The sequence below is a fragment of the Aspergillus aculeatinus genome (assembly GCF_003184765.1).
Source record: "Aspergillus aculeatinus CBS 121060 unplaced genomic scaffold BO66scaffold_37, whole genome shotgun sequence".
Lineage (NCBI taxonomy): Eukaryota > Fungi > Ascomycota > Eurotiomycetes > Eurotiales > Aspergillaceae > Aspergillus > Aspergillus aculeatinus.
In genome coordinates this window covers 335,261-353,851 of record NW_020291506.1, presented here as the reverse complement: position 1 = coordinate 353,851, position 18,591 = coordinate 335,261, and the positions used below count along the sequence as shown (strand labels likewise).

At 51.9% G+C, this 18,591-nt stretch overlaps 4 protein-coding genes across 4 annotated transcripts; all 4 read right to left on the bottom strand.

Moving 5' to 3' along the window:
* Positions 1 to 2,185: 2,185 nt before the first annotated feature.
* Positions 2,186 to 3,589, bottom strand: BO66DRAFT_327694 (uncharacterized protein; the record flags this gene model as incomplete). Its single annotated transcript, XM_025643966.1, has 3 exons — positions 2,186 to 2,923; positions 3,058 to 3,416; positions 3,466 to 3,589. The coding sequence occupies 3 exons, from the start codon at positions 3,587 to 3,589 to the stop codon at positions 2,186 to 2,188; spliced, it is 1,221 nt and encodes a 406-aa protein (XP_025501990.1).
* Positions 3,590 to 5,386: 1,797 nt separating this feature from the next.
* BO66DRAFT_135874 (uncharacterized protein) lies at positions 5,387 to 6,146 on the bottom strand. Its single transcript, XM_025642015.1, has one exon. The coding sequence runs from the start codon at positions 5,994 to 5,996 to the stop codon at positions 5,598 to 5,600; it is 399 nt and encodes a 132-aa protein (XP_025501989.1). The 5' UTR covers positions 5,997 to 6,146; the 3' UTR covers positions 5,387 to 5,597.
* Positions 6,147 to 9,549: 3,403 nt separating this feature from the next.
* On the bottom strand, positions 9,550 to 11,340 carry BO66DRAFT_135662 (uncharacterized protein). The gene is made up of 5 exons (XM_025642014.1): positions 11,294 to 11,340; positions 10,967 to 11,243; positions 10,839 to 10,908; positions 10,193 to 10,772; positions 9,550 to 10,130 (listed from the first exon to the last, which is right to left on the bottom strand). Exons 2-5 carry the CDS (start codon positions 11,031 to 11,033, stop codon positions 9,846 to 9,848), a joined length of 1,002 nt encoding a protein of 333 aa, XP_025501988.1. The 5' UTR covers positions 11,034 to 11,243; positions 11,294 to 11,340; the 3' UTR covers positions 9,550 to 9,845.
* A 1,698-nt stretch (positions 11,341 to 13,038) lies between these two features.
* BO66DRAFT_135647 (DNA-directed DNA polymerase eta) lies at positions 13,039 to 15,537 on the bottom strand. The gene has a single exon (XM_025642013.1). It carries the CDS (start codon positions 15,293 to 15,295, stop codon positions 13,301 to 13,303), a length of 1,995 nt encoding a protein of 664 aa, XP_025501987.1. The 5' UTR covers positions 15,296 to 15,537; the 3' UTR covers positions 13,039 to 13,300.
* Positions 15,538 to 18,591: the final 3,054 nt, after the last annotated feature.

Here is an 18,591-nt window from a genome sequence, read left to right as displayed (position 1 = left end):
GGTAGGGTGGTGCCAGTCTGGATCAATTGGACCGAAGAGGAAAAAACCGAGGCGACACTCCGCATTTCCTGGAAGGGTAAAGCTGTCCCGGTGCCAGGTCATGTGCTACCTTGGTTGCAGATTGGTGCATGCATCTGTACAGTCCGGAGAGTGCATCCAGGGTATACATATAGGTACTATGTAGCATGGCATGGCATGGCATGGCATACATATCTTGATAAAGGGTGATCGTAGACCCGTCCAGCTAGAGAGAAGTCGCTAGGATTGTACTATGTGTGTCCTCACATTCCACAGGAAGCAACCCCCACCACCACCACTACAACCCCTCCACCGCCCCCAGACAACCTAAACACCATCCCCCAGCCCTCAAAGCACATAACATACACCAGACAACATCAAAAGCATCACCACCCACACCCTCAGCCAACTCCAAATCCTCTACCCAACCCAACCCCACCCCCACCCCAATAGCAACATCAACACCAACATCAACATCAACGCAAGACCCAAATCCAAACCCTCCTATATCCAACCAAAGAAAAAACCCCCCTCCCACCCACAAAGCAAGAAGCCAAATCCCACCCTCAAACCCTGGATCAACCACCTAACGTTAGATCTAAAACGAAAGCGAACTTACCGGCAACTTAGTCAACTCATGCTTAATCAATCATCCGGCACGAAACCAACACCGGCAAGGAATCCGTGGCTACACAATCCACAATCAAACCCATGACATCATTTCTACACTCCCCCAAACACCCGATTGTGAGGGAATGATCGGGGTGGCGACTGGCGAGGGAGATATTGAGATGTACTGTACTGTACTTGTAGTCAATGCAGGTACCCGCTTCTCTTTTTTTCGAGGCTCGGGCTCGGAATGAGGGAATTAGTCGTTTATGTATGGTATGCACTTGGATGAGTATGTGAGTGATCCAGTCAGGAGGAGGATGAATACCCGTACACGTATGTACAATTCTCAGGAGTCTGGTGTCTGTGTCTGTGTCTGTGTCTGTGTCTGTGTCTGTAATAAGTGGGGACAGGTGGGCAGAGTGGGTGGGCATCTGGAAATTCTCGCGTGCCTAGGACGATGGAGAAAAGAGCCGGCCACTAGACTACCTACCAGAGGCGGAAGGGAAGTCCAGGAACCTTGAAACGCACGCGTGTTTATCACCAACTGTGTCGTCATTTGTTTCGACAGAAGGAAGGTTTTCTCATCGATGGGTTGGTGGAACGGATGTACCCGCACACAATTTCCAGGTGGTTCAGGTGTTCAACCGCAGGCTGTATATTTCACGATGATCTATATCGAATAATCGAGCTAATGTCCATACATCGAGGCTAGAGTAATTCACATGGTGGCGGGATATTACAGGCCCATTGGGTGCATGGTGCTCAGCGCAGCTGCCACCGGCCAATCAACAAATGTCTTAAACAATGCAATTTTCAAGGTGTGCACAGATGGCCGCAGGAAGAAAAACAACGGTTCAGGTACAGCTTAGCTTAGCTTTGACACTGACAGAAAACGGTAACAACAGAAAAAGAAGAAGAAAAAAGAAAAGGCAAAGAGCATAATATCAGGACTCTGCTAATCTATTAGAGTATGTACTGCAGCCTGTGCTGGTGGCACAGGTCCTGTGTGTCGATATACACGAACTTCGACCATTGAAATGGCGAGGGTAGGTTGTAGAGGAGTTTAAGGGGGTGTTGAAAGGAGGTGTGGTTGTCGACATCAAGCGGACAATTGATGGGAGGCCTGCATGCATTGCACTGCACTGCAACACTGAAGCGACCGTGACTTCTTCCTCCGGGCCCTGGCCGATCAAGGATGCCTGTGTGAGGTTGTGTGAGGTCGCTGGGGATAGTATCCTCCTCTCGGATCTCTCTCTCCCCCCCTTTCCCCCTTTCTCCGACCGAGGTTCATGGCGTCATCGGTCAAAAATACATGACGCGTAGATGATCGAGGAGAAAGAGGGGGTGCAATGCAGTCGGTCGGTTGGCTGGTCAGTAAAAGTGAGCTGGCTGGGAAAAGCGGGGTTCGGTCGGCGGAAAAGGGGAGAAATAGCGAGGAACCGGGTGGTTGGTCGGTGGCGGAGATGGTGTGGTGGGTCGAGCTCATCATCATCTCCCAAGGCAGTCGAATAAAAATGTGTGTGAAATGTCGAGAGGATTATGTGACAAATGGGTATCATAACACCGCTGTTTTCGCCGAAAACACGCAAATCGAAAATGGACAGAGACATAGGAGAGCGCAAATGCAATAGAAACAAACGCAAGGAGACGGGTTCGGTCGGCCATCAACTGATACTCTAGTCCGGGTTCGTGAGCTAGGATTATCGTTAGCCTGAGACATAGCATCATCAGAACAAAACACATGACTGACCCGGAGAACAGGACGAGAATAGTCCTCGTTGTCTTGCAGCGATGCATCGCTGTCACGACGACCATTGGCAAACAGAACGGTATCGGTCTTCATGCGGTTGTCCGTGAAGGTCGGCAGACGGTGGGCGGCGATCGACGATCCGGCCGATAGCGTATGACTATGGTTATCGGAAAACATGCCCTTCATGAAACTCATCTGTGAGCCTTTGCTTTGTCTTCCGTCCAGTAGGATGTTCTGTACACTTGGATCAGGGCTGCTCGCACGCTGCTTGCGTTTGGCGAAGAAGAGAACGAATATCAGAGCAATGATTGCAAGGGCACCACCAATGGATCCCACCACAATACCAGCAATCGTTCCCGAGCTCATGCCCGAGCTGCTAGTGGACTTGGACGACGTGCCAGTACTGGACGCCGTCGCGGTCGGCTGTGGTGCTTCAAGAGTGACCGTCTTGACCGTACCCCCAGCATTGGTCTCGGTCGACACAGTCTGGCCAGTAGTTGTAGTGGCAGCTGATGTCGTAGAAGACGATTGTGTCGAGGATGTCTAAGAGAAGTCAGTGTCTGTGCGGTGGTCTTGTTCATGCAGTCTCTTCGAATCGCGACTCGTCAAGGATGCGCCACAATCTTATCAAGAGCATTTATCTCGACCGAGTCCGATGTGGTCCCTAGCGGTTTCACTTGATCGAACCGGGTCCCAATCGAGCCCCGCAATGCACATCCTTCACCAGTGCGATAACAAAGGTTCCGGCCAAGAGGTTTACTGACCGAAGTTGATGTGGTTGAAGTGGACGAGACGGTCGCGGTGCCTGTTGGCTGGTTGCCGACGACTTCGACGTAGGCATACAGGCCCTTGGAAGTACTTCCGCAGCTATCATCCGGATACCCAGGACAATCTTGGCTGCATTTCGAGTTGTTCACATTGGTTGCAGAGTTCGGAACAATGTTCGAACACCAGCAGTCGTAGCCTTGCAGGATACCGAACGCATAGGAACTGCAATGATCCTCGCAGAGACCGTTTGACTGGAACGTACTCTCATCTATCAACGGTTAGAACCGAGCCGAAAGCTGCCATGAACGAAGACATACTTGCGGCTTGGGAAGATCCCGTGTTCACGGACGAACAGTAGGTGATAGATGAGGAGACCGACACTGGCCAGGCGAGTAAGGCGATCGCCCCGAGCAGTGACGGGAGCACAAGCTGAGTCCGCATGGCAGGCAACGATCGCACCAGCAGTGGAGGTGCCGGGAATCAGATGCTCGAGTGCAGTTGAAGTATCGGACGTGAAGTCGTCTTCAAGGCTGCTGCTACGAACAACCGGACTGAGTGAAGTGAAATTTTCGAGAGGGATAGAGAGCGACCTCCTTGATTCGAGTCGACTGGTCCGAAAGGTATCACGCTTTGCAGTCACCACACCCTCCAATCACCCGATCAGTCGGTCTGAAGAAATTGTTTGCAGGTTCCCCAAAGTTGGAGAATGTTATGCGCAAGGCCCGTGCCGAGATCGGGGACGACCTAGAGCTTCCACAATTGCTGGTCGGATCGGTGTCCAGCCAAAGGTTCCTTCTGGGCTTGGTTGAAGGTAAAAGTAGCTAATGTCGATCAGCCACCAACTCCAGCGGCCACATCGAGCACTGATACCAACCAGAGATTTGACCAAACGACGGCTCCGGGTCGAATTGAGACAACGAGAGGCAGTGGAAACTTGACGAGCAATTGAAGCGGGCGTTCTCACAAGCGAAGGGACTCAAAGCCAGAGATTGAGGGGAGAGGAGGGGGGGAGAGAATCGAAGGTACAGGATTCGAGGCGACACCGGTAGGATTAGCAGGTTATCGGCATCGTCACCTCCGAACAGGGGAGGGGGGGAGGAAGTGAATGGCTTGCTAGGCAAGGAACAGAGCGATCGTATGGAGCCGGAAAGACAGCGCAGATAAGGAAGAACAGAGTACAAACGAAGCGATCGTGTTAGTTGGTGAACTAGCTCACTTAGAGTCTAGAAAGAGAACAAGAGAACAAGAGGGAAAGAAAGAGAGTAAGAGAAGGTGAGAAAAGCAAGAAAAGCAAGAAAAGCAAGAAAAGCAAGAAATCCAAGCAAGTTGTAAGTAAGTAACTAAACAGATTGGGGGGGGAGAGTTGGTTTGACTGCTCTGGGTAAGGAAGTTAGTGTCTTCTTCTGGTACGACGAACTAGTCCAGTACCCGTACTGCAGCAGGACCAGCAGCAGCAGCAGCAGCAGCAGCAGCAGAAGCAGCACAGTAGAAGCGGCGGGCGTCGTAGTCACTGACTTAGTCCTTAGTTAGTCTGAGTCTTAGTCTTAGTCTTACCGTAGTCTTAGTGGTACTTATGTAAGAACCAGGATGGGACCAGATCCGGCTCAGTCCCGATGTTCCACCTGGTCAGCCAGTCATCACTCTAGAATTGGTGTTGTTGTGTACGGTAGGTACGTAGTATAGACTGGACTCCAGATACTCGTAGATAATAATCAAGCACTACTGCCACCATGAAAAGGCAATTAAAAAACAGTTCATGGCGATGTCTCTGGTTGAATCGCCTGCATACAATAAGTTACATTCTCGTGTACTTTGAAGTATGGGAAATACTGAATAACAAATTCAAGAAAAAAAAAACAAAAAACAAAAAACACCACAACACCAAAAAAAGAATGGGACCGAAAAAAACAAGAGGCAGAAAGAATAAAAATAAAAATCCGGCTTACCCGCTTGGGAGTGGGGCCCTGCAGGCTACATTCGGGTTTAGTGGCTTCACCAACCGTCGGGACCATACGCGTCTTTGCTGATACGGAGCATTAAGGCAATCTCCTCGATTCATCCAGTCGACACTATCCGTAGACTAACTACTAGGTAGACACTACGGAAGTACGGAGTACTAAGTACTAAGTCGAGAGACTATCTTGAGTTGGTGCTAGGTAACCACGGACGGACTGGTTGATCTCCGCCTTGATATGAAAAAAACAACACTCCCCATCTATAGAATCAGTATTATCACTCACTGACTGACACTTAACTACTAACTGACAGTGAGCGATCTCGAGATTAGACTCAGGCCGAAGATAGAGAAGTATCTGGAACCACTTGTGACTCCCGCCCCCAGTACCGTGTAGTGGACACCTCGTACCTTACCCATCTGGTACCCATCGGCCTACATCCATACGTGGACCGAATCCAAATTCCGATCTGCTAGGAGTCCTCAACAGGATACTTACAATACGGCGCCACCGCAATTGGACCTACTACGGAGGGAGGTGGGAGAAAAAAAACAAAAGGCAAGAAAGGAAGCAAATGGGCCACAAGTGGTGATCCAGGGGGGGCCAAAAAGGTCTATGACGACAATAACAGAACAGCAACAGCATCTGAACAAAGGAATGAAGCAATGCTCAATCGTAACTGAGTATAACTGAACCATACTGACAATCCAAACAATCACACAACTGTTGAGGCGCAGTCCGGCCAGACAACCACACCAACCACACAAACCCCCCGAATTTAAAGTCGCAGCGAGCACCGGCAGCCCACCAAGCAAACCTCGATGTTTATTCGGCACAGATCCAGTCACTAGCTGCATGACACAGTGCGATAGATCCTTGTTCTGAAACATCATCCTGGGAGTGGGAGAGGGCGATGGGGGCGGCCGCGATCCTCGGTGCCAATTTTCCTCTTCCTCCTTCTGTTTCTTTTCTGACCTTCTTACCGAAATACCGACAATACTTCAGTCTTATTGGGGCAGATTTTCATTTGCGAATTTATTCTTTCTGCCCGCCTGCGTGCGTGCGTCACTCTGTCTGACACAGGCTAGGCGAGAGACGACGGACGGGCAGCGGGGGAGTACGTAAAGTACGGAGGACAGTACGTACGTACAGTACAAAATTGCATGGTAAGGAGAGAGAGAAAGTGGAAGGGAGATGGATCTGCTGGGGTCAGCCACTTTTGTACCCGAGCCAAGTTATTCAGCGTTTGAGAACAGGCCACGGACGCAGATCCGGGGCTGTCAATTGGTGGGAGCTGATCAGGCACTGCGTGGCCTACTTTACAGCTTGCTTGGTCGAGATAAATGGGAAGTTCAGGGCTGACTAGGTCGATCGAGATGGCGTGTTCGGTTGGAAGAATATACTAGTAGTAACTGTTTAGCTTGGAGGAAAGTAGTCAAATGTCAACAAACAGAAAGAGTAGTTGTTGTTGTTGCCTGAAAGCTGACCGCAAAAAGGTCTTCTTTCCCGTGTTCCCAGTTGACGGTGACTGATGCCCCGGGCCGATGATGGTGGTGGCCTTCCGAAAGAAAGAGGGAACGGCAGATTTAGTATTATTGCATTCAATTATTATTTGCTCTGCACTGCACTGCACCACTTGCTGCAGCACTCGCCACCGCACAGGACAGCTGCTGGTCTTAGAATCTGCACCGGTGGAGTCGCAGCCCAGGCGAGACAAGACGGAACACCGTGGTCTAGAAGGGATCGGAGCTGACCAGAGTTGAGCTGTCCGCGTATGATGTGATGTACACAACATGTATTTGATGTATTTGATGTATTTGATGAGCTGGGGATGATCGAGAGGGGGCTGGAACAGGCGGGAAAGAACTCCAGGAGTATCTAGACTCTCGGATAGATTTCAGTGCCTTGCGGAGGGGATGAGAAGAACCACGTCTTTCGTAAACTCACTGGAAGCATCCAAACCATGGACTCGAACGAGCGACCGTGGGGGTGTGTGCCCATGGGTGTTGTGGAGCGAAGTGATGATGGGGGGAGAGGGGGGTTGGTTTGCAGCCGGTCAGTCCCGTTGACACACCCAAGGAAATGTCCACTGCACCATCCAGCGCCTTCCAAGGTTCGATTATCCTCGTGTCAAAGCCCCCAGGCACCGCGTACAATTGGAGCACTCAGGCGGAGACGACAGCCAGACAAGCTTCGGCTATCTCCAGACCAGCCATGCAGTTGTGTAGGTAGGCGCATCATGATTACGTGGGGGATGTTGTTGGTGGTGCTTCGATGATGGGCAACGGAGAAGTCAACTTCCGGGCTGGCGGGCTGGCGGGCTGAGGAGTTCATTCCTCCATTCCTCGGAACGTCCAAAGGATGGGATGTTCATCCACCCGTGCATTAACTTCCCATTGTTGTGTGCACATGCAGCTATATCCCTGGAGGTACGCCCTACTACTGTACGCATCACCAAGCAACTAAACTTCTCCGTACACCGTAGCCTTCGTGCAGGGCTGCGTGTCAGCCAATCCATGGCGGGTTATCAAATCTACCCCATTGCTGGGCACATGCACCGGCGCCGAGCTAAGAGAGTTGATGACGACAATACTGGAGCTGCTCTTCCGAGATCCCGTCCTTAGGTTTTGGGATCACAGTAACTAGTTAACTACGAGTACGAGTAAACAAACCACTCCAATCTCCAGAGCTCCGGTGTTGTTGTGGCCATCGCTTCTGAAGCAGACTGCCAGCGGTATCAGCAGTCGGGCGAATTCCTCAAACATCAAGACAGGAAAACCAACAAGACAGGAAATGAAAGAGGGATGGAAGGGGCAGAGGAAGTTTGCGGGAGCTACGGCTCTCCCGCGGATGAAACACGCCCCAAAAGGATGACAGTGGCACTGACAAGAGAATGAGGAAACCTAATTGACTTCCGTCGGGATATCACCACCTCCATCATCACCATCATCATCATCAACATGTGGCTGGTGCAAGACGATGGTTTCCTTAGCTTACTGTACCGTACTCAGTAGTGTCCGAGGATCTGCCAGCCATCTTCCCACAAATCTCTATACGAGGAATCTCGATACAGGCACACTTCACCTCACCCAGAAGTCAGATAGACGATCCCTCCCAGACCGAGTAATCAACGCCCCTCCCAAATGCGAAACACCGCCAGCGAGGCGGCTGAGAAGTGGCTGAAGGGGGGGAAATGGAAAATAAAAAGTGGACAAGGATTGGATGAGTCAGTCCCTCACACGCCGATCACTCTCATCCCTCAATCTTACGAGTATAAGCGAAAGGAGAGAGAGAGAGACCGATTCATAGGGCGTATATTAGTGACAATTCAGTCGAATATCCGCCTCTCACAGCAACCCTATAAGTTATCATCCATAATCCCACTCAACCCTCTAACCACAAGTACCCAACTCAACCCAAGGGAAAAGAATTCCTTCCGGGGCCAAAGGATCCAATCCCCAATCTACGAGTCCTCCGTCCCGTAATGTCTATTTCCATATCAGCACTGACAGACGGCATGACCATCACCAAAATAGAATGGAATGCTCATAATGCCCATCAACTAATGAATACTCCCGCTCGTTCAACGAGCTCGGCTCCTGCCACTACGGTAAGGCGAAAAATAGCAGCAGCCACAGACAACCTTGAAATAAGTCATCGGATAGTGTCTCTCATCGGCCCCCCTCCACACCCCCCTTTGTGGGACACTTTTAATTTGCTCTAGTGGCTTGTAAGTTGATCCACCGGCTTACTGGGCTTTGCTACTAAATTTGGGAAGCCGTAAATACTATGTATGGACTGTATGAACTGTACTCAAGGCGGGCACTGTGGACTACCGGTACGTACGGCTGTGGAGGACTGGATTAAGTTACTGTGTGTTCGATGGAGGGGATTAGTAATGTGGGATCCAGTTGTCAAGCTGAGAGAGGCTTCGCTTTGAGGGTAGACAGACGGGTGCCCAGTCAGAGAAATGGGGTTCTCGACACATTGATGTGATGTGTAGTACTCCGTACGGGAAAGAGAGACGACGCTGGGAAAGGCTTTCTCTTCCTCTCTGTTTCAGTCATTTTTCCATTGACTCCTACGGAGTAGATTTCGAGCCTTTCGGTTTGATAAAGCCGAGCAGGACTGTCCACGCGAGAGTAGAGTGAAATATCAAGTCGGTCGGGGTCCCAGCTGACAGGCCTGACAAGCCACCGCTCGATCTGTCAGACGGAAGGCTCCGTCCGAGTTTGTCGCCGGGTACTACAGAGTTATGTATTCAGGCCCAGCGCCGATTCGTCCTATGACCTATCATCGGATCTTCGCTGTAACATGATACGAGATCGAGGAAGACAAGTCAGACAGATGATGCTTGTGCCAGTCGTTGTACTTAAGCTCAAGGAATCATTGCAAAAGAAAAGGGGTCAGACGCCGGGTCTACCGTATACTGTGAAGCAGACGTCGAGATTGGAGTTGTGAAGTAGCATTAAGTCACCTGGTGCAGTGCACACTGCAGTAAGCCGTTCCAATTCGGCTGCGTCTAAGTAATGTCTTGAAGCGTATAAGTTATTGATAAGTCGTGTATAGCTCCAGCCATGGAGGGCTGCTCCCAAGGGATTTAAGGCCAACCGATCACCATGGACCTCACCAACTGGAATCCAAAACTCATTCGGGGTATCACACATGAAATGTCAATGCAGTCTCGGACACATGTGCAGCAGCCTTTCCACTCATGTAATGCTTCTGTAAGAAGTCGGCTATTACCATCGCTCCGCCCGAGGCGGTGGTGGCCTCCAGCGTCCTCCTTCTGCAACCATCTCTCGCTCCGTTCGTCGGCGTTCCTCTCGAGGAAAGCGTGGGGGTGGGCTGTCCAGCAGTAGGGGGCCGGCCTTGTCCGTAGCTGATGCAGGCAGCGGCGGTGGCGGCGGAGGCCCAGGAGCTGTAGGAGGAGGCAACGAGGTTCGCTCGCGGTGGATCTCTTGGACCCGACGGCGGCGTGCGCGGCGAATGTCTTCCGAATGCTCGATCAGAGCATCCACTTGCTCCTATGCGAAAGCAGTCAGCTAGGGGTTCACAGTGACGCGGCAGCGCATGAGTGCGTCCGCACCTTCTCCAAGTAGGTAAAGATGAAGTACGACGTTTCTGTCTCCTCATACTCATAGCCCGCCCGTTCGAGGGCTTCCTTCACGACCAAGTCCCTCGTGATCTCGGTCCAGAGGCGCTCGCGATGGTCCTTGACACCGACAAACCGTCTTCCTATCCTACCAAACTGACGGCTTGAGTCCTCGTCGGACTGTTGGGGCTCACCAAAGCCACGCTTTGGATCCCGGTCAGGGTATCGCAACGCATCAGTGTCCGGCGGGGCTCTGTCATGTTTCGCTCGGGGGACTGGCCCGATAACCTCAAGTTGATCCTTTTCCTTGAACGACTTTTTCTTCGGCAATGGCTGATGGCCTGGAGGCGTATAATAGTCCTCTTCAACGAATTCTTCTTCCTTGAGGGACTCGTGGCTGCCGTCGCGGCGCGCCACAGTGAGCACTTCTTTTTCGCGCTCAGCAAACCTCGCTTCGGGGGCAACGAGAGGAAGGCCGTCTTTCGAACGTCGGTAAGGGTCCGGATGCGGTGGAGGGTGACCGCCCCTTTTCTTGGGTCGAATTATAGGTATCTCATTCCTATCCAGTCGTCCTCTGGACCTCTCCCTACCCAAGCGTTAGCTGCATACTCCAATGATGAAGAACGACGCGTGGACAGACCGACGATGGGTCTCAGACTCGTAAAGGAGGTCTGAATTAGAGAGCCAAGGGCGATGAGTCTTTCGGTGATCTGAGTCGAAGTCAGCGCCAATAGCCAAGTTGGAGAGAGGGAAGCCAGAGCAAAGTACCGTCGTAGACATGCCTATCCGAGAAGGCAGGATATCTCTTTGGCGACGGAAGTCGAGACCTTTCCATCTCCGACGAAGACCGTCGGATCTCCTCTTCCTCCTCGACCACATCTCCACCACGTCTGCGCTCCCTATACTTCCGGCGGAAGACCTCCTCTTTGTCCACTTCCTCGTCGAGCTCACCGTCCGCATCTTCGAGATCTCTATGTCGGTGATGGCGGTGCTTGTGTCGCGTCCGCGTAGCAGTAGCATACACCGGACCGCTGCTGCGAGTGCGCTCATACTGCCGCTTCAGCAGTAACTCGTCCTGCTCTGGTTTGGGGTTGCGCAGAATCCCTCTCGGAGCCTCTTTCAACTCTGCACTTCGTGACAAGTGGCCGTGCTTCGGCCTCCCGTGCCTCCCGACAATAACCATATCCTCTTCCTCCTCTTCCGTATCACTCTCCTCGAGACTACTACTCTCCGACTCCGATGAGGAACTCTCTTCCTCTTCCTCCTCCAAAACAAACCTCTCCTTCTCCAAATCAACCCCGCGATACCTCGGCCTCCCCCTCCGATCCCTCTCCCTCTCGAACCCTCGCGTCCTCTCTCTCGGTTCAAGAACCTCTCGCACCGGCCGACGCACGGGCTTCATGGCCTTGAGCTCCTCCCTCTCCCTCTCCCTCTCCCTCACTAGATGCGACGCAACCGGCGGCGCCGGGGCCACAGGGATCATCATCTCCGGGCCCCGGGCTCTCTCATCCCGTATGCGCATCCGTTCAAACTTCTCAACCGGCACGGGCATCGGCGGTGCTGATGGTGGAGGCGGCGGAGGCGGCGGCGGTACTCGTCGGTCGTACCGGAGTTCCTCCTCTTCTTCTTTGAAGTGGCGGCGTCGGTCTCTCCCTCTGCTGTGACGGGAGTACGGATCGCGCTCGCGGCCGTAGATATCTTCCTCGATGGTGTCGTGGGCGCGGGATCTTCGTGGCATTGTGGAAGTGTTCTTTGTTCTTAGGGGTAGGTGAGACTCGTTTAGGAGAAGTTTGGCTAGTCTGGCAGCGTTGGTTGAATTAGGTCGAAAGAGAACTATCTACACGGCGTGTGACAGGGAGATGGTGACGGGGACGAGCTGGTGGGTGTGTCTGGTTGTTGGCGGGTGGTTATGTTTGGCTTCATTAGTGGATGCGATTATATTGTGGTGAGAATGGTGTGGGTGAGGATTATACGTTGGTGGAAGCGATTGAGGAGTAGTTGTGGCTGTGGCTGTGACTTCTCTGGCCGGAGGAGTTGTTTGTTGGGGTCGGGCTGTGCGGGGTCTCTGTATGGGTGGAGGAGGGGAGCGATGATGACTCGTATTTGAGATTGGTTTAAGACTTCAGCAGCGAGGGAGAGTTCGCTGGTGGGGGTTATGACGAATAGACCGTTTTTGTCAGTTTGGAAATAGAGAGGATGGTGATGATGCTGATGATGAAGAGATCGGAGGTAGTGTTGTTGTAGCTGGAACAGTACTTAGTTACTGTTGCACAGCCATCACATCACATCAGTTGGATTGTTAGTCAAAAAAGCAAATGACCCCGCGGCTGTGATCGGCTGATGTCATGCTGCAGTGGGCTGCCTTGTCGGGCCCATGGGCTCGCTCGCACCCGTGGCCAGGTTCATGCGACTTGAGTGTGATGCTGGAGTGGTGTAGTGGTGTAAGTACACAATACATTCGTTGCTCTTGGTATCAAGATCGTTTGGTTGCAATGGTGGATGTTTTGCGTCAAAGATATGAAGTGGGCTCACTGTGGACCATGGTTGACGCTCCCGCCTGGGACCGGAAGTTTATATAATGACGGGTGGTCTCCTCGATTATACACTTACACCACCACAGGCTGTAAAGGACATGTAGAAAAAGTAGGCTTCGAAAGATAAAGATCTCTAAGTGACTGACTAAATACTAGTTCAGTGAGATGCAAAATCACCAAAATCAGGCATAGATTGTCATATGTAGTTCCTTGTTTAGTCTATAGACTATCAAAGAGATGAGCTGTATGTGTTGTAGTATGTCTATGGCGCGCTCTTGATAATGCGATCCAGGGGCAATGAAAAGACCCGAAGGCTATGCGACGTTATTATTAAGGCCATTCTAGCGTGTTTGCCTTTGCCATGGATAGTGACTGAGCAGATGGTTTAACAGCCGGCCATGGGCTGTCCTCGGTCTATATATTGACCTTCCGTCAAGTGGCGTTGGCTGGAAATGCTGCCACAAAGTATTAACATCAATCTCTGAATGAAATCGCAGCTAATGAGCTCCACAGTCCAATCAATATCCTCGAAAGCTTTCAAGACATTGCCAAGCCAGTATATAGCGATCTACCCAAAATTCAAGCGGGTCTGTCCCCTTTCGGGCTTACCACGACCACTACGACCACCCCGGCTACGTGAGTGAGATGCTCCGAGGTTAGGTGGTGATGCTTGAGTCTGCGGGGAGCTTCGTGTGGCCTGGTTCTCTTGGGCTACCAAGTCTTTCGCAAAGTGCCAGTCGTCATGCTCAGCTCTCTCAAGCTCAGGAACCGACTTGCCGCACCGACTGCAGGAATAGTAGGATAAAGCGTCAGCGGAGTTTCGTGCATCATCATCTGGCGGAGTGTCCCTAGCAGCTTGTTCAACCTCTGAACTTTGTAATGTCTCAGCTAGGCTTGTTTCAGTGGCCGGAGGCGACGCGTCACCCCCCCAGGGCTTAGCGAAGAACCGTCGAATACCGTCGGGTTCGGTCTTGAGACGCTTCTCGTTCGGTTGTTGAGCATCCATCAGATCGTCACTCGACAAGGACCGAGTATTCTGTGCAGACCTCGCTTGCTCCCCTCGAAGGAGAAAGGAGTCGATTGCCTTGTTTTTGGATACCCCGTCCTCGAACCCACCAACGCTCAGAGAAAGGTTTGCACAGGGCCATGCGCGCCCGTCGACAATGACTTGTCGGAAAAGCGTCAAGCCAAGGCTGAAGAGCAGGTCCTCATCAATTGGCGATGATCCTGGAATTGGGATCTGTCGTGAGCGGACCTGGGCGCCTTGCCTATGATGCAAAGCCACTGTTTTCGGGCGACGCTTGTGTTCCAGCACGCCATCCTCGACGAGACGACCATAGATATCAGCTGCGAAAATGCGCAGCCACTTCTCCGCTTGATCGAGATTGTTGATGCTCGGTCGGAACGATTTAGCCGAGAGCATGGACTTGATCTGCGTTCGAGAGTTGACTTCACTTCGATCGTCGCCTCGGATGATACCGTACAGCCATGTGGCGGTATCATCATCCAGCTTGGCTCGGAGTTGTTCCAGCGGGATCTTCAACAGATCACTCACCTGCTCTGTTCCAAACATGGCAGTGACCTGATCCCCAAGTTTGCCCCCGAGCATCCGAATTTTCGTGAACTTGAACCCTCCCAGGAAGTTCTGTACCGCACGATTCCGGATTATCGTCTGCTTATTGGGCTTATTGCAGGCGCTTCCAAGTTTCGCCATCATCTTGTTCCTCGCAACTCCCCCGGAGCAGGTATAACCAAGACTGTCCCAAACAGCTTTGCGAACCGCGCGCACAACCTCCGAGCCGATCAGAATGGCAACGTCGTCCCAGTCCGGGTCATCCACCTCCGTCTCGTTCTCGTCCAGATCGACCAAGCAATCTTCCGCGCTCCACGCCAATGCAGTCGTCGGCGGGGTGGGCAGCCGCGCAACTCGATCATCGATATGTGACCCGGCGCGCAGTTCAGGGTACCGCTCAAGCAAGATCCCATACACAATCGGCGACAAGTCCATGAACACTTCGTCAACGCTGGCTTTCTCAAGACCAGGTTGCGGTATGGACGCGCCCACGAGTCCCTCGCCGGATATCTTCGCATGCCAGCGGGATAGTTCCTCCTTCATCACCTTGAGGATCTTGCGTGACTCCGCCCGGTATGGATCCAAGCACACTTTATCCGTGCCCACCCGCGTGAAAGCGTCGTCGCGGTAAGCCCATTTCCCGCCCTCGCCCTCTCGGAAGGTTGCAACATGCTGCAGGACAATGTCGGGGCAGAGCTTCTTGGCTTCCCCAGCGGAAATCATTCTCGTGATCCCGAAGGATCGGGCGGGATAGTTTATGGCGATGAGCGAGTCCCATTGTTGTACGGCGAGGGGCACGTCGCGTGGCGTGCCCAGCCGCACCATCTCGCATTGGGCGTAAAAGGCATCGAGATCCACGTGCGCGATCACGCGGAGAGGCGTCGCCGTCGAGCCTTGCCTAAGAAGCTGGAGTTGGCGATAGGTGAACTGAGACTCGGGTCTCAAGGGATCGCTGGACGAAAAAGTCGGTTCCGGGGAAGAGCGTGACATAGCGAATAGAACAGTGTCATGGCGGATTGAGGGGCGATGACTGTAGGCCAGAAAATCCAAAGTGAGACGTACTGCGTCGAGTCAGAGCTCTATAGATGATCCATGAAGATACACGCGCGCGTCCTGGGACCTGGATATCCAGGCTGGTTAGTGAATGTAGTGCGTTGGAGGGGAAGTTCGAGAACCCGGGGCCGGGCCAGAAGATCTTGCTTCCCAAAGAGGTTAGCGCCGTCACAGAGCCCGCCGCCGTGGTCTTAAGGTTTAAACTTGTGGATGCCTCGCCAGCAGTACGAAGTATGGAATCAGATGCTCGACGCACACACTGATCATATCGTCAAGTCCAGAAGAGTCGAAGTATCCCAGATCCAGATATTGGGTGCTGACTTGCCTTCACAATTCAGAGTCTACAGTACACATATAGCGGCCATTGTTCGGTGAGAGCCCAAACCTGCGTTGGGTAGGTAAATTCTCGAGACAATATCCATTACTTGGTGCCAATTTGGGTTCTATTTGGCGTGGAAAGGTGAGCGGATTGCTCCGTATAGTCCGAGTCATTGACGTGAGGTAACAGGCATCCTGACTTCTGATGCAAGCCGAGGCAACTGCAATGCCAAAAGTTAAATGAGGCCAGCGGATATACGGAATAGAGTTGAGTGTATGTACAGTACATCACAACCACAGGCCAGTTCAAAAGCCATGATATCATGTCATGTCGAGTTACGGAGGATATGCATGCTGAATGTTCAGTGAACTCATAATGTAAGGCTAGGAATCGGAGGATATACGGCTTCACCGACTGCCATTGTATGAATATCGCTTCGTGACCGCAGCAGAGTACGGTACAATAGGCAGTGGTGCATCACCCCTACATGAAGGTGCAGCCGTTCGGCCGACGATGCACTGCTGTAGCTGCAAGATCTGTGAACGCCTCCTGATTCAAGAATCCTGCCCGGGCTAGGTTGCAGACGAAGAATGCAATCATACAATGGCACGCTCCGAGTCGAACTAATAGCAAGCATCAGTATAGACTCTGGTGGAGCGAGACAGCCTCTAATTCGGGAAGAATATTGCATAACATTTTCCGAAGAGAGGAAACCATCAGATCATGATCAGTCAGTCACCGGTCAAAATGAGACGGTTGACGCAGGCGTTATGGAGACAATGCGGCAGAGAGGACACCTGGTAGGATTTTATTCGAGCATATGAATATTGATGGGTCCAGAACTTGGAGATCTCACCGCCGTGCAGATGACGGAACAGCTTCTGTGGAGATGCATGTGAGGCCTTGCACATTAATCTATGAGCAACATAGTGAACGTGATCTTTGAGCTCAGGCGCTGTTGGGCTTTGTCCGCCACGGCTGAGGAAGGAGGGTGAGAGCCGCGCGAAGCAGAGTAGAATCCCATAAGAATATTGTGAAGGTGACGAACATGATCGGTCACTCTTGTAGCAGAACTGGGCTTCGAGACCACCAGGTCGGTCAGCTTGGTTAGTTGGGTGAAATTGAGATTGTGATTATGCAGCAGGCCGAGTGTGGGCGCTGGCGATTGTGTTCCTGGGAATCAATTCGCTGCATCAAGGCCGCAAAATATGGAGACGACGATGCTGGATTATTCGAGACTTTCTAGAAAAGGGAATTAACTTGACTTTGGGTTTTGGGTGTGTCTGTACTCATACTTTTATGGTCGGTCGAGTTAATTTGATTTGCCTTGCGACGTTGGTAGGCCCATCACTGTCTTGAATGTTGGATGCTCAGCATCTACGTCTTGAGAAGAGGGCTGCAGTGCAACCCACTGTCATAGTTCCACAGGTACATTGAGCCCCGACTAACGGCCCGAGCAGAAGTTTAGTCACTTTAGCCACTTTAGCGAGGCCAGTCCGTCGCTCACGGAATGCGCCAAATGGGGAATCCGAGGCTAATCTGGCGTCGGGATAGGCTGCAGAGTTGCAGACGGGATTAGTTAGTGCCCCAGGCCATAAACGGGCGGATGGACGAGTGGGTGAGTGGGTGAGTGGGTGAGTGCCCAAGCCGCCACTCACGCATTCCTGCCCAACCTGTGTTCATATCCCAAACCCTGACCAGCGACACGCTGGAGTGTGTGGCCAATCTCGTTTGGAGAAACATCGCGTCTCCTACTGACAAGAAGGAAACCTCTAAGAGCATGAAGACTTCGGAATATGGAGTACCAATACTTCATTGAACTAGTAATATCGGAAGGGATCGATGCCGGTCCATAAAACCCCGGTTAGATGCGGATGATCCTGTACTTTTGTTGCTTTGATAAGTGTTTTCGTGGCGAGCTTTGTCCTATACTGATGCTCGTACCCAGAGACCAAGTGTGCAAGTGATGGCTTATAGAATGAAGGGCCATATTATTTTCTTGCAAATTGTGCGATGATGAAAGATGCAGCTTTTTTGTGTAACAGGCATTTTCGAAGATGGAGCAGAAGTGCAGTACATTACTTGATCATCTGGCAGGTACTAGCAGCTGGCAACAAATAGTTTTGACTGGGCGGATCTTTGGCCACTTGAAGTATGAGTACATAGTTGGTTAGGTATCCCGTCCTGTGCCAGGGGGTGCTCTCTGCGATGCTGCCATCTCTGCTTGATTGGTTGATGTTGGGTTGGTTGATCGTCTCGGCGGACGTCGTTGCTGACTCATCTGATCAACTCGCGTCATCTGTTCTGGTGGATGAAGCCTTCTTAGGTATTTTCAGGTCGAGCAGAGCACTAAGTCATGTCCCAAATAATCAACATTCGACGTGACCTGGGATCAAAATGACGATTGAGTGGACAGCCAGATCAGCATCACTTTGGTACCATGAATCCATGCCCAGTCTGATGCTTGATCTGACAACGCCACTGATGGGGACTTTTCCTTGGGTCATCTAATCTTCCCCCATCGGGAGTTTTCCACCGGTCCACCAGGAGAGGACAGCTCCGCGGGTGAACCATGGCTCGAAGCACACTGATCAGGGACAATCAGGTACAATAAAGATGGGTGCATGTACTATGGATGCTATTGACGGGACTGGCTGAGGTGCAACGACTAACTACCACTCTTTAGCTCTTGGTTGACCGTGAAAGCAAGCAATGAATCGAGGCAACAGCAAAGAAGAAATCAGAAGAGATTAATAGTCACGGCCTGTGGTCAGTTGGCCCTCCCAAGAGGGTTCCAGTTCGGATGAGGATCGTCATAGTCATCGAATTATAATCATTCAACAGCAAGCCGCACGGGTAGTGGCAGGAAAATCGTCTGCACCCGATATCCAACCACCGCCCCAGGATGTGAGGC